This window comes from Myotis brandtii, unplaced genomic scaffold (assembly GCF_000412655.1).
Source record: "Myotis brandtii unplaced genomic scaffold, ASM41265v1 scaffold103, whole genome shotgun sequence".
Lineage (NCBI taxonomy): Eukaryota > Metazoa > Chordata > Mammalia > Chiroptera > Vespertilionidae > Myotis > Myotis brandtii.
Window position 1 is genome coordinate 1,776,955 of NW_005353460.1, and position 14,984 is coordinate 1,791,938.

Below are 14,984 nucleotides of genomic sequence, written 5' to 3' on the forward strand. Positions count from 1 at the left end.
AGGGGTGCGGCCTGAGGTCACCTGGTGCCAGGGTGGGGGGTGTGGCTTAAGGTCCTCTGGCCCAGCACCAGGATGGGGGGCACACCTTGAGGTTCCCTGTCAAGCCCCACCAGGCGGGCGGTGCAGCCTGAGGCCCCATGTCAAGCCCCGTTGGGCAGGGGGTGTGGCCTCAGGTCCCCTGGCACCAGGGTGGAGGAGTGTGGCCTGAGGTCCCCCGGCCCAGCACCAGGATAGGAGCATACCTTGAGGTTCCCCGTCAAACCCCACCAGGCCGGGGGTGCGGCCTGAGGTCCCATGTCAAGCTCCATTGGGCAGGGGGCGTGGCCTCAGGTCCCTTGGTCCGGTGCCAGGGTTGGGGGTGGAGGGTGCAGCCTGAGGTCCCCCGTCAAGCCCCACCAGGCTGGGGGCGCAGCCTCAGGTTCCCTGCCCCGGCCCAGTGCCACGCAGCCTCAGGTCCCTGCTGATTGCTCCTTAAGGCTCATTACGGGAACTCGGCCTCCGCTGTGGGTGCAGCCATCTTGTGTTACGAAAACCCTGCCTCTGCTGTGGGCGCTGTGATGGCATGATGGTCAATTTGCATATTCCCTCTTTATTAGATAGGATTTGAATATATTTTTATTGATTTCAGAGAGGAAGGGAGAGGGAGAGATAGATGAGAGAGATAATACTGAGGGAGAATTACTGATCTGCTGCCTCCTGCATGAGCCCACAACCTGGGCATGTACCCTTGACCAGAATCGAACCCGGGACCCTTCAGTCTGCAGGTCGACACTCTATCCACTGAGCCAAACCAGCTAGGGCCAAACATCTTTCAACATGCTCCTGCAAAGAATTTTAAGGGTGAAATTTTATGTAAGAAAACCTTTAAGAATACACTTCCAATGGTAAGAATCTGACTAATAATAATATAGAAACCAATGATTACTATATAAAATCAAGGCAAATTTTAAAGCAGTTTAGATAATAAGCAACACAAAATGCTTCACAGGCATCATGTGTGCTACATAACAAAATTAAGTTTTATGCTGTGTTTTTTGATTTTCAGAAAACTACTTCATTTAAACCTGTACAGCACAGCCATACAATAGAATGTTATTTTGCAATAATAAGGAATGAAGTACTAAAACACACCACAACACAGATAAACCTCTAAAACATTATGCTAAGTCAGCGGTTCTCAACCTGTGGGTCGTGAACCCTTTGGGGGTCAAATGACCCTTTCACAGGGGTCGCCTAAGACCATCGGAAAACACATATATAATTACATATTGTTTTTGTGATTAATCACTATGCTTTAATTATGTTCAATTTGTAACAATGAAAATACATCCTGCATATCAGATATTTACATTACGATTCGTAACAGTAGCAAAATTACAGTTATGAAGTAGCAACAAAAATAATTTTATGGTTGGGGGTCACCACAACATGAGGAACTGTATTAAAGGGTCGCGACTTTAGGAAGGTTGAGAACCACTGTGCTAAGTGAAAGAACCCAGACACAAAAGATCACATAGTGTATTCCATTTATCTGAAATGTCCAAAAAAGGCAAATCTATAGCAGTAGGAAGTAATTAGTGGCTGCTTAGGGGACAAGGGAAGGAATGGGTAGTGACTGCTAAGAGATATGGGATTTCTTTTTGGTTGATCAAAATGTTCTAAAATTAGATAGTGGTGGTGGCCACACAACTCTATAATTATACTCAAATCACTGAATTGCACACTTTAAAAGGGTGAATCTTATAGTATGTAAATCATAGCTCAAGAAAGCTTATTATTTAAAAAACTACTGAAGAAAAAAAGAAAATTTGAAATATAATCAGAATAGATATTTTTAAAACCTAAATTCTGAGATTTCTGGTTGCCACAAATAATACAAACAAAATCAATTTTTCCTCCACTTGAAGACTGCTCAGGAGGTACCAGACCAGACTAGATTAATTCATAAAACTAAATTTAAATATGTCCTTTGAAATATAGATGAGGTATAAACTGTGCTTTCATTTGCATCCTATAAAAAGGTGAAATTAGCAGGTTCTCATACAGTAATTAAATGTGAAGGTCTTTATATAACCTCAAAAGGATGCTTTTCTAAGGGGAGAGAACTGAAGAGTCACAAATCTCACATAATATATCTTAGCATCCTCTGAAGGCACAGATACAGACAGGCATTGTTTTATTTAAGAAGGCTTGGCCCTCTTGGAAAATACTTGTTTCTTTAATCTCCCTCATAGAATCAGTTATAGATTATTAAATCTGCAGAGATTCCTAGTCCAACACCCTTTTTATATAAATGATGGTACTAGAGGAGAGGGTATACAATAAGATTTGAGACTCTATTAACTTACCTGAAACGTAAGAATAACAATGGTATGTACTTTATAATGCTGCTGCTAAGAGGACTGCATAAGAAAATATACAAGAGAACTGTTTAACAGTGTCTTACACAGAAGTAGATGTTCAACAATTTTTTTCTTGCTCCTGCCCTACTGATGCTTTCAGTTACCCCAACCTTTAATAGGCAGGTTATAATGACGAGATGATTGCCTTCCTTACCAGGGCAGATTCCTGGATGTGCAACACAAGAGTTACAAATATGGTTGATTCTGTCACAAATCTGACTCACCAGACTTAGACTCAGACACTTTTTCTCCTCAGAACAGTGAACAGGGCTCTGGCTACTACACAAGTCTATTCCAAATGCCATCAGTAACCTAATCTACGTGTTTTGGTCAAATCTGGGAGCAGGAGTCGAGAAAAGTTAGAACACACCTTTTCTTAATATTTAATATTCCTAAGGTAGGATTTGACGCTACATAGCTAAATTCAAGCTATACTTCTATGTCATATTGAATATATAAGAATATCTCAGTAAATGTAGATTCAAAAATGGAATGGAGGAAGAAAAATAATCCTGCAAAATTTATCAGGATGAAAAACACTTATCTGGCTAAAAATGCCTATTAAAGCTCATGTAAGACATCTTATAGTTATCCAACTGCTTTCTTTTAGAATTCATATGAGAGGTAAGATTAAGGTCTTTTTAAAAAAAATGTGAAAGAAATTATAAAACAAATATTCCTTGTGTGAAAGAAATTATAAAAATTTCTTTCTTCATATTTAACACTAGAGGCCCGGTGCATGAAATTCGTGCAGAGGGTGGGTGTGTGTGTGGGGGGGGGTCCCCTCAGCCCAGCCTGCACCCTCTCGCAATCCAGGACCACTGGCTCCTAATCGCTCACCTGCCTGCCTGCCTCATTGCCCCTAACCACTCGCCTGCATGCCTGATCACCCCTAACTGCCTCTGCCTTGGCCCCTGCCACAGCGGCTTCGTTTGGAATGATGTCAGGAGGGTCATTTGGCTGTCCGGTCTAATTAGTATATTACACTTTTATTATTATAGATTCCTAAGGTAGAGCCTCTATAACTGATATAGTCCTTTTAAGAGAAAACAAGGACTGTATCAGTTACAGAGGTTCTGTCAGTTAAAATGTCCTTAAGTGTTTCACTGGTTAAAAACTGATGTAGATGTGCATATTTTGATGTCAGATCATATGTCATGTGTGTATTCTTACATTCAAATACAACATTTAAGATTCACTTTTTCCTTTCCAACCTTTTACTTAATATCTATTTATACCATTTCTTACCTCTTGTGTTAATTTTGGTATGAACCTCAAGCTGGGGATCGCTTGAAACCATACAAGGCCACCAAGGATAGGTTCCCACCTTCGACCAAACAAGATCGCCAACCTGGAACTTAATGCCAGCGGACACTTCTGTTGTTGGAACAGAAGATAATATTGGCTGAACCTGTGGGAAAAGGTCATAAAACTACATCAGCAGAGAAATTTTAAAGAAGAAACTATGTACAAAGTACATTTAACATGCTCTCCATGTAGAATTACCTTCAATTATACTTTTATCTGATACCTGCTATCCATAACTAACAAAAGGGAAGAGAGGAGAAAAATAATAAGCCCAACTCCAAATATTAAAAATAGGATTGATGATTTCTATTACCACATTATAAGGTATCTTGAGAATTCACAAAACCTATTAAAAAGTGGTTATAATTTTGGAATGGAAAATAATTCACTGAAAATATCTTCCTTTTAAATCAGTTATAAGATTTATTTCAGTATAACTTCTAAAATAAAGAAGTATGGACTATAATGTGTTAAATGTGTTGTAATCTAATCATTCTATTTTCACCTTCTTATGCCATATTTGATTAGACAGTATTCAATAAAGTAACTCACCAAGGTTTCCTCTTTTAGTACCAGTTCTTCTCTTGGTTTTTCAGAAACAGGATCAACCCTCTCATTTGGTCTCTACATGAAAAGGTATAGGGAAAAAGAATAAAACGGTAAACCAAAGAATAGTATCAAAGAAAACTAAATATAGCAAAGAGAATAAAGGACACTTATTAACTGGATAATGTAAAGAGTAAGAATACAACTTATGCAATACTTAATGCTATGTCTTAACAGTCATTTTCTATTCTACACCATAGCTATACCTCCCATCTATTTTATTACTTTTAAAACTGAATTTCTTAATTTGCTTGTTTTGGTGTTTGTTTGTTTTTTAAACCTAGCAGGGAGCAGAAAAATGAACACTCTGAAATTGCTAAGATGTAGCTTGGATTTTTTCTGAAGAGCAATTTGGCAAAAATGTATGAAAAGCATTAAATTTTCAGACTCTGACCCAGCAAATCCACTTCTAAAAACATATATTGAAAAAGCATATATATATGAAGATATACACACCAGTGCTATTTGTAAAAGTGAGTATTAGAAACAGTCTAGATGTTCAAAATGTAGAGTTTGTTAAATTAATTGTGGTATAACTAGACAGTAAAATAATATAAATACACTTTAATATGACATGAGAAAATAAAAACATAATGCTACTTAAAAAGAGCAAATTGCAAAGCAGTTTGTATAGTATGATTCCAACCTTGGAAAAATAATTTTTATGTGCACAGAAAAAAAAGACTAGAAGGATACCACCACATGATGGAATAAGTGACTTTTTGTGTGTGTGCGTTTCTGTATTTGTCAAACTGTCTATAATAATAAACATCACGTTGCTTTTCTAATAACAAAACCCACAAATCTGTTACTTAAAAATGAATTTCTACAATCCTTGGGGAGGTAAAAGTATCTATCAAAATTCAAATTATGTACACTCTTTAATCTCCTATATTTTAGGAACCTATTCTACAGAAATACAAAAAATGAGAAAAATCTAAGCAGAGGGATGGTAACTATAGAAGTGTATCATGTCAGTAATCTACTTGTCTACCAACATCTTCCTACTTTTTATCTGATACATTGTACACCAAATTGATAAAAGCAGTTATCTTTGGGAAATAAGATTAGGAAAACATGAGGGAAGAGCTATACTTTTGTATTATCTGCATTTTCTGTAAAAAAGCAAATTACTTTTGTAATGTAAATTTTTAAAAAATTTCTCACTTGTCAAAGAACAGAATTTAATTTAGATGGCTTAGAAAGAGGAATATATCCATCAAATAAGGTCTTAACTCCATTAAAAAATATAGCTAATTTTATTTTTTTATCCTCACCCAAGGATATATTTATTGATTTTTTAGAGAGACAAAGGGAGGGAGCGAGGGAGGGAGGGTGAGAGAGAGAGAGAGAGAGAGAGAGAGAGAGAAGAGAGCGAGAGAAAGAGAGAGCGAGAGAAAGACATCGATGTAAGAGAGAAACATTGACTGGTGACCTCCTGTATTCGCCCTGACTGGGGATTGGACCCACGACCTTTTGGTGTATGGGACGATGCTCCAACCAACTGAGCCACCTAACCAGGGCAAAAAAATATGGCTAATTTTAGAAGCTACTCAAAATTCTCATTCAATTAATTAAAGACATTTAAAACACTGTTGTAGCCCTAACCGGTTTGGCTCAGTGGATAGAGCGCTGGCCTGCGGACTGAAAGGTCCCAGGTTCGATCCCGGTCAAGGGCATGTACCTGGGTTGCGGGCACATCCCCAGTAGGAGGTGTGCAGGAGGCAGCTGATTGATGTTTCTCTCTCATCGATGTTTCTAACTCTCTATCCCTCTCCCTTCCTCTCTGTCAAAAATCAATAAAATAAAAAAACAAAAGAAACAAAACACTGTTGTAAAAACAAAGTTTTATTAAATAAAGCTAATTGTAAAAAGATTTTTAATTGGTAGGAAATTATAAGCTAGACTAATATTATATCCCCAATCCCAAGTGTTAATTGTTCATTCAATAGTGCCCACAACTTTCCAGGAACTGTTCTAGAAGTTTGGTATACAATAGTGAAACAGATTGTGATCCCTGACCTCATAGAACTCTACAGTTGTGTAGGATAGACATTAAACAAACAAAAACACAAGCAATATACTAATACAATGTAAATATATGAAGAAAAATAATGGTGTGTGGGTGTGTAGGGCAGTGTAAGGAGTTGGATGTGGGTGTGTATATCTTTAGATACAAAGCTCAGGAAAGGCCTCAGAAAGTAAATTATAATCTGAAAATCAAAGGAAGAGGAGTTAGTCTAGTAGAAAGTGGGGGAAAGAGCATTCCAAAAAGAAGTGGCATATGTGAGGTCCCTGAGGTTAAAAAACAAAGGCAGAAATTTTAAGAACGCCATTACAACTGACTTAACTGCCCCAAAGAGGAGAGAGGGTACAAGATGAAAGTAGAGATGCAGACTACATTACAAGGGCCTTGTAAGCCATGTTGAAATGTTTTATCATCAGTGTAGCGAAAAACCACTGAAGAGGATTAGGTAGAGAAGTAACATGCCAATTTGTTTTTAAAAGATCATGTTAGCAGTTATATGGAGAATATTTTGGAAGGAAGTAAGAGGAGAAGCAAAATGTTTAATAGGAGGTTAAGAAAAATAATGGAAATGGCCCAGGTGAAAGAAGGTACTAGCAACTTGTTGATGGCACAAAATTAGCTCCATCAGATGCATTTGTAGTAGTACCCAAAATATCTAATATAATAGGACACACTCAACTGAGCAAGGAAAAAAATATCTATGTTCAAAAGAAAAAATTTTTTGCCTGATCACTAGTGTAATAATAAAGCAGTTTAGAAATACTGTTCACATTTGCATAGGCCCATTAGGTAGCTTCATTTCAGTCTACAGGTGTAGCTTACACCTTAACCTCGGTTTCTCATTCTCAAGCTACAGCAGGAACACAGGGCCACTTAAGAAGCAAAAATGTAGTCAAGAAAGTGAGTCATCCTCCCCACATTTAATCTTCATGATGTTTGCGTGTAAGGAATCTCTATAACTCTTTTTGAGGGCAGATAGGTAAGGAGTAACTAATCTTTGCCAAACAACAGAATCTTACTATTGTAAGAACTGGTCTGAACCCCATTAGCTTTTTTCCCTTTCTGGATTAAAGACAGAATTTCCTTCAAAACTTTTAAATTACTCAAATGTCTTATCTTTATTTAATTTTTTGTTTTGTTCTAGATTATTCGTGTTTCCTTCAGGCTGGCTTGAAATACTGTTAAAATCACTTTCCTAGAATTGATTTTTTTTTTTTTTTACGCAGTCATTTTAAAAGAAAACAAATGGCAAGGGAGAGAAAGAGAACCAAGAAGATTTATTCCAGCTTTCAAAACCATATAACTAAAAGAAGGAAAAAGAAGTCAAATAAAGATGCTGCAATGATAGAAAAGGAATACTAGGAATACTCTGCACATACATTGGAAAATGTGCTAATGCATGAGCAAAATAATTATCTAGGTGGCATTTAGAGATCTCCAATGAGCTCAAAAGAAAGGTAAAAGGATAAACCAAGAGATAGCATAGTAACACAAAAGTTAATTAAGGAGCCGAAACTGGTTTGGCTCAGTGGATAGAGCGTCGGCCTTCGGACTGAAAGGTCCCAGGTTCGATTCCGGTCAAGGGCATGTACCTGGGTTGCGGGCATATCCCCAGTAGATGTGCAGGAGGCAGCTGATTGATGTTTCTCTCTCATCGATGTTTCTAACTCTCTATCTCTCTCCCTTCCTCTCTGTAAAAATTCAATAAAATATATTTTTAAAAAAAAGTTAATTAAGGAGAGAAGTTTTTAAGACAAAATGATCAAACATTTAAATTCAAGAAAAAATAAGGAGCCAGAAAATGTCAACAAATAAAATCCACTTTCTTTAGTTGTTCAAAGGATAGATAAGCTTAAGAGTAATTAAAATCAAGTAAGGGCAGAAAATACCTTTTTGGTACTAAATTTATGACTTTATGTCTATACCACTTTTTCATATTTTAGTTGATTCCACATGGAAAGATCTCTACTCCAGGAAAGAATCACAGGAAGTTTCTTAAACAGGAAAAAAATGTTACGAGAGCAGCTGAAACAAAATTACATTATTCTAAATACTCCTCTTTAAAAATTTGGTCTACTACTTTTATTCAAACCCAAGCAATTTATTAATATGAATAATATGCATCAAATTTGGCAGAATTCAAAACCCTTAATAATTTTCAAAACATTAAGCAAAATCCTATTATCTAAAAGAACCAAAAACTTATGTCAATATTTTAAGGTGAAAAGAAAAATTTTAAAAATATTTGTATTGATTTTTAGAGAGAGGAAGGTAGAGGGAGAGAGAGAAACATCTGATGTGAGAAAGATCGATTGGCTGCCTTCTGTAGGCCCTCCCACTGGGGATCCAGCAGCAACCCACACATGTGCCCTGACGTAGAATTGAACCAGCAACTTTTTGGTGCACAGGATGACGCCCAACCAACTGAGCCACACTGGCCAAGGTGAAAAGAAAAGTTTAAAGGCAAAATAAATTGTCCATTTTTTAATTTTCTGAATAACTGCTTAAGTTCATAATCTTAAGAACTAAAAAATATGTACAAAAAGAACATTTTACATGTGAACAGGTTCTAAGAATTTTAAGACCTAATACTCTGAGGCTAGAAAACTAAATATAACCCCTAACGTAGTGCTAATGGGACTGAATCAGCTCTTTGGCTTTTTATAAGTAAAAATGGCAAGCTAAAAGTTAATGAGACTAGCATTAGTGGATAAGCCCAGAGGTGCTGGTGGAAGACCAATGTTTGAACAGGGCCTTCACTCACATGCCTGAGGCATTACACCTGCCGAGGAGGAAGAAATGCAGAAACACTTCCACATGTTTCTAATTTGGTGGGAGTAAAAACAGCTAAAGCAGCTTTAAAAAATATACAACTTCAATAGTGATCTGAGGTCTCCTGCTGCCTAGATGTTTGGACATTTTTTCATTGTTGAGAAGATATACTTAGGTTGTTCTAAATAACAGCCACTCAGGCCAAACAGCTCAGAATTGGGAGGAAATACTTGTAGATCAAATACTAATAAAAAAGAAAAAGTGAAATCTTAAAGTGAGATTTTGTTTGTTCAAAAAAGAACCTATGAATATATATCAGCTTGAGGAAAAACATTCCAAACTTTTCCTGCAGGCACACAGTTCTCATTCTGCTTCCCTAAGGTACTGGGGGAAGGGAACTGTCCAGTGGAGTCAGCACTTTTACTGGGGCTTCGCTTTCACTCCTAAGCCCTTTATAATGCTAAACACCCAAGGTTTGGACCCCTAGTGACAACCAGGAGGCACAAAGGTGTCAAAAACGAAAACATTTTTTAAAACTGTCCTGAATGAAGCAAAACAGATGTTCTAGTTAAAGAAATGCCATTAAAAAACATAAGTTTACAAAACATTAATTTGTGCGCATCAGTAGCTATCTATAGAGCTTAGCAAAAGCATGATACCAACAACAAGCAAGCAAGAGCCTTGGGAGCTCTAGCTTTCAAGTTCTACTGTCAGAATAGAGTACAATTTTTATGGTACCCACTTCTTTTTAAAAAAAATGTATTTTATTGATTTTAGAGAGGAAAGGAGAGGAAGAAAGAGATAGAAACATCAATGGTAAGAGAGAATCACTGATTGGCTGCCTCCTGCACACCCCCCACTGGGGAGCAAGCCTGCAATCCAGGTATGTGCCCTTGGCCGGAATCGAACCTGGGACCCCTCAGTCCGAAGGCCGATGCTCTATCCACTGAGCCAAACTAGCGAGGGCTGCTGCTTCTTCTTCTTCTTCTTTTTTTTTTTTTAATATATTTTATTGTTTGTTTACAGAGAGGAAGGGAGAGGGATAGAGAATTAGAAACATCGATGAGAGAGAAACATCAATCAGCTGCCTCCTGCACACCCTCTACTGGGGATGTGCCTGCAACCAAGGTACATGCATGTCCTTGACCGGAATCGAACCTGGGACCCTTCAGTCCACAGGCCGATGCTCTATCCACTGAGCCAAACCGGTCAGGGCTGGCACCCACTTCTTAAGCTTCTAACTGCCCTCCACATGTGATAAAATTTTAATTAATCAAAATTCAACTTACAAGAACTTAACTTTTCATTTCTTTGAAGGAAAAGATAGGAAGGAAGGGAGAAAGAGAAGAATGGGGGAGGGAGAAAAGGATGGGCGAGGAAGAAAAGGAGAAGGAAAAGAGAGGATAGTGAGGAGAGGGAGAGAAATAAGAAAAAAACCTACATATCCCCCCCTCCCCCCAAACACTCAACTTTCAGGCAATGGCCTTGTTAATATTTAATGCAATCAATGCCAGGTTCTACATCTGTATCTACAAATTGACATTCCCTTACTTGAAGATATTATATAATCCTAAATAATGAAATATTAATTTATGTTTCACATGATTTACTAAAAAAGAAAATAACCATAACTCTTAAATTATATCTAGCCTTTCTAATGCCTGGATATGATAGTTAACGGAAGTTTTAAGTGATATAAAGCATAGCAGATATCCAACAAAGACAGAATTGGCTTTAAAATCTCATTGCAGAGTGATTACTAGAAATATCATTGCACTGAATTTTTCCTAGATTCCAATAAAGCAAAAAGTAGATATGAAAAATAGCCTGTCTTATCCTGCCTCTAATTGCGTCCAGCCCTATTTCTATTTTGAGATATATTTTAAGTCATTTTATCAATAAAGGGAAAAAGTCTAGCCTATTAAATAAAATTGGACATTCTTCTACTTGCCAGATTCTCTACAGCAAAAGCAAGTTGGAGCCAGCAAGACAGTTCTTAAGAACTGAGCTAAAACCAAATTCAGTTTTGTGCATTTTTGTGATTCCCAAAGGTCATAGTGCATCACATATATTTTCATTTCAGATCTAGGGAAGAAATGCTATAGTGAATGTATCTGGAGTGCAAAAAGTTAACTTCTTTTGTTTATTCATTTACTTAATAGTCAATATAAGATACTATGTGAGGTAAGTTCTGTGTGGGGCATTTAATAAACAATATAAGAAATTGAAAGGCATTTAAGAAACTATTTAGTTCCAAAGCCTTCATTTTACAGTTCTTACAAAACTAAGACACCATAATAGCTAGTGTCACTGATTACTCTTTATCTCATTACCTGGTTTTATTTTCTTCATCTGAACTTACATATGTACACACTAGAATAGAAGCACACAAAAAGCAGGCATCTTTACTTTTCATTCATTGCCCTACTTTTAATTCTAAGTGCCTAGCACACAGTAGGTACTCAATGGATATCTGTTAAGTAAATAAGAAAACTATAGGGATTGGGCCTAAACCGGCAGTCAGAGATCCCCCGTGGGGTCCCAGATTGGAGAGGGTGCAGGATGGGCTGAGGGACACCACCCCCTAGTGCACGAATTTGGTGCATCAGGCCTCTAGTCATAAATAAATCAATAAACCAATAAACAACAAGTGCTGGAGAAGATGAGGAGAAAAGGGAACCTGGCTGCACTGTTGGTGGGATTGTACGTTAGTGTAGCCATTATGAAAAACAGTATGGAGATTCCTCAAAAAATTAAAAATGGAACTGCCATACAATCCCGCAATTCCATTTCCCAGCATTTATCTGAAGAAAACAAATACACTAATTTGGAAAGATATATGCACCCCTATGTTCACTATAGCATTACTAGTAATAGCCAATATATGAAAGCAATCTAGATAGATGTCCATCAAAGATGAATGAAGATGTGGTACACACACACACACACACACACACACACACACACACACTCTGGAATATTATTCAGTAATAAAAAAGAATGAAATCTTGCCATTTGTGACAACATAGATGGACCCAGAGGGTATTACGCTAAGTGGAATAAGTCAGACAGAGAAAGACATACCACATAATCTATAATAATAAAAGTGTAATATTCTAATTAGACCGGACAGCCAAACGACCTTCTGGACGACCATCCGGACAAAGCCGGGGCTGCAAGGGCTGAGGTAGCAGCCGCCGTGGCTGCGAGGGCTGAGCCCCTTGCACAAATTTCGTGCATTGGGCCTCTAGTCTAGTCTCACATATATGTAGACTATAAAAAACAACACCAAAATAAATGTATAAATAAAACAAAGCAGAAATAGACCTATATATAGAGAGAACAAGCTGATGGGTTGTCAAAAGGGAAGGGATGGGAGGATGTGGCTAAAAAATAATGTATAAAAAAAAAATCATGCCTGAAGTTGCCCAACCCACATGAGGGATCACAAGATTAGGTGTTACCATGGTTCTTTCCACTGTCGTGTGACACTGATTACTAAAACAAAAAGTGTGAATAAATATGAACCAAAAACTTAAACGAGAGTGAGTCTCTAGACCTAACTACCAGTTTACAAGAAATATAGGGACAGAACTTGTTAATGATGCCATTGGGACGCAATCAACAAAATCTGGAATATGAAACCCTCTGAAGGAGAAATACCCCGTTTCTTTAATAAATACATTGTAAGAAAAAAAGCAGTGAGGGGAACCTGTTGATTTAAGAAGTCCTAAGAAACATATCTACCAGATGCAAAGTATGGGCTTTACCTAAATTTTGCTTTAAACCTATCAACTGAAAAGCAAGCATACACCTTAAGTTACCTAAGAAGGATAACCCTTCTAAAAACTGTGGCTGGAGTTTTAATCAATATATACAAAAACAAACTCTGATTTTAATAAAAAGAGGTCCTTTATTGCTTTAGGTTATTTTGTAGCAAACACAATAGTAGGGAGTGCTAAATCTAGGAATCTAGGATCTACTGGCAAAAGTTGGTCTAAAAAACATATAAACAAACATCTCTTTGCCTTTACTCTTCATTTTCAGAAACAAGTTTATTAGAAGCAAATAAAAATAAAGGTATTAGACAAAGAAACATAAAAAGCAAGTTCTTAGTGCCACATGTTATAATATTGTTTCACTCTAATGATGTCCATTCATTTATTCAACAAATATTTTCTCAGCACTTATTGTATTAGCCTAAGCTCCTTATTAGAGATTAGAAGAAAGAAGTTATCAGAAATATTTACATTTAAAGAGATAAAAACTGAAAAATAGCTCTAGGATTTCCAGTAAATGTGAAACATTACAGAATTTTTCAAAAAGATGTTTCAACTTACATTTTGTTCCTCTGGTTCTAATTTGGGGATTTTGTGTGACTTGCGCTCTTCAGATCTAGATGAGTCATGTTTGTTGCTTTTTTTCCTCTTTTCTTTTCTGCTTTCATGCTTTGACTTTGTGTGCTCACTTGCCTGTACTTCATTTAAAAGGTCTCCACAGAGGGAAGACTCAAACAATTCCCTGCCATTCTGGATAGTTTTGGTTATTTTCAGTTTAATTTCAGGTGAGCCAGTCTTCTTTGGAATCACAGTTTGTGGTACCGAAGGAGGTGGTAGCTGTGGAGGAGAAGGTTTTTCCAGAATTTCATGTGGTCTTGTGTTTGGAATTTCTGAATGGTAATAGTCAGTGGGGCTAAAGTTTCTAACTGCACCAAAGCCATTGGCTGATCCATTGGGATACTGATTATAAGACTGGTATTTGGTTTGAGTTTCATACATGCTGATTGATGGTGGATAGCCATTTGTGAGTGGAGGAAGATCTTCTGTTGTAGGTGCATACTGAAAGCCTTGCTGCAAGGTAGCTTCATATGGTGTATGGCCACCATCTTCAACAATGTCACTGCTGTTATCAAAGGCATCCTCCTGACGGATGTTGACGGAGTCAATAAGTTGAGGTGGTTGCTGAATTGTGTTTCCCATGATCCCTTGCATGAAAGAGAAAGAGAAATCCATTGTTCTGCTCCAGCATCCTTAACTTTCCCTTTTTCTCATCGGGCCTAAAATTTTAAAAGGGGAAATTAAAAGGTATTAATATCCTCACAAGCTAAAAGCTAATCAATTGAAAAAGTAATAAACTAAAATATTCTGAACCCAATTTTCATATCCAGGTATGCAGAAACACTAAATATTTTTAAAACAGGTAGCCAATATAATTGTAACACAACACAAATACATTTTTATCTTAAAGTCTTATATGCTTAAAAAATCTCAATTACTTTCAAAATAATTTTAGTACAATTTTTATTCTCTTTGTAAACATGCAAGATAGCTTTCTGTTTTCCAAGTTAGAGATCATAATTCTAATGTTAAGCCTGGTATTTGCAATATAAGCAGTTCAGACACATATAAATTAGGTCCCTCAAAGCTTCCTTTAAATCATTCATGTTCTGTCCAGTGGTTCTTTTGTCATTACAAAAAGACTAAAATCTTATTGCAAGTACCTATATATATAAAACCCTAATATGCAAATAGACCAAACAGCAGAACAACTGGTCACTATGACCTGTGCTGACCACCATGGGGTGCACGTGGAACATGGCGGGCGTCGGCCACGGCGGGATGGTGGAACAGGTGAACGGGGGCTCCAGACCAAGGCAGGGCGCTGGTCACTGTCATCGGGGCGAGCCTCTGAAAATTCTTTGTTCCCACATGCCGTGGTCCCACCCGGTGCTCTCACCTACTTCTGGTGCGGGCCCCGCTTGCACCCGCTGCCAGCGCCATCAGCGGTTGCGAGCAACAGTTGCCAGCCTTGATCATCCGAGGGCTTCTCCACCTCCCTCTGCTCCTGAGGGGAGATCGGGGCCGGCA

General features: G+C 37.6%; 1 protein-coding gene across 8 annotated transcripts in view; it reads right to left on the reverse strand.

Moving 5' to 3' along the window:
* Nucleotides 1-14,984, reverse strand: part of WHSC1L1 (Wolf-Hirschhorn syndrome candidate 1-like 1) — a 102,921-nt gene that overhangs the window by 57,081 nt on the left and 30,856 nt on the right. For all 8 annotated transcript variants that reach the window (XM_014536328.1, XM_005856431.2, XM_005856430.2 and 5 more), the window contains 3 exons: nucleotides 13,458-14,173; nucleotides 4,263-4,334; nucleotides 3,651-3,813 (listed from right to left, as the gene is read on the reverse strand). In XM_014536328.1, coding sequence (XP_014391814.1) covers nucleotides 3,651-3,813; nucleotides 4,263-4,334; nucleotides 13,458-14,129 — 907 coding nt within the window. In that variant the 5' untranslated portion in view covers nucleotides 14,130-14,173. The remainder of the gene's footprint in view (nucleotides 1-3,650; nucleotides 3,814-4,262; nucleotides 4,335-13,457; nucleotides 14,174-14,984) is intronic.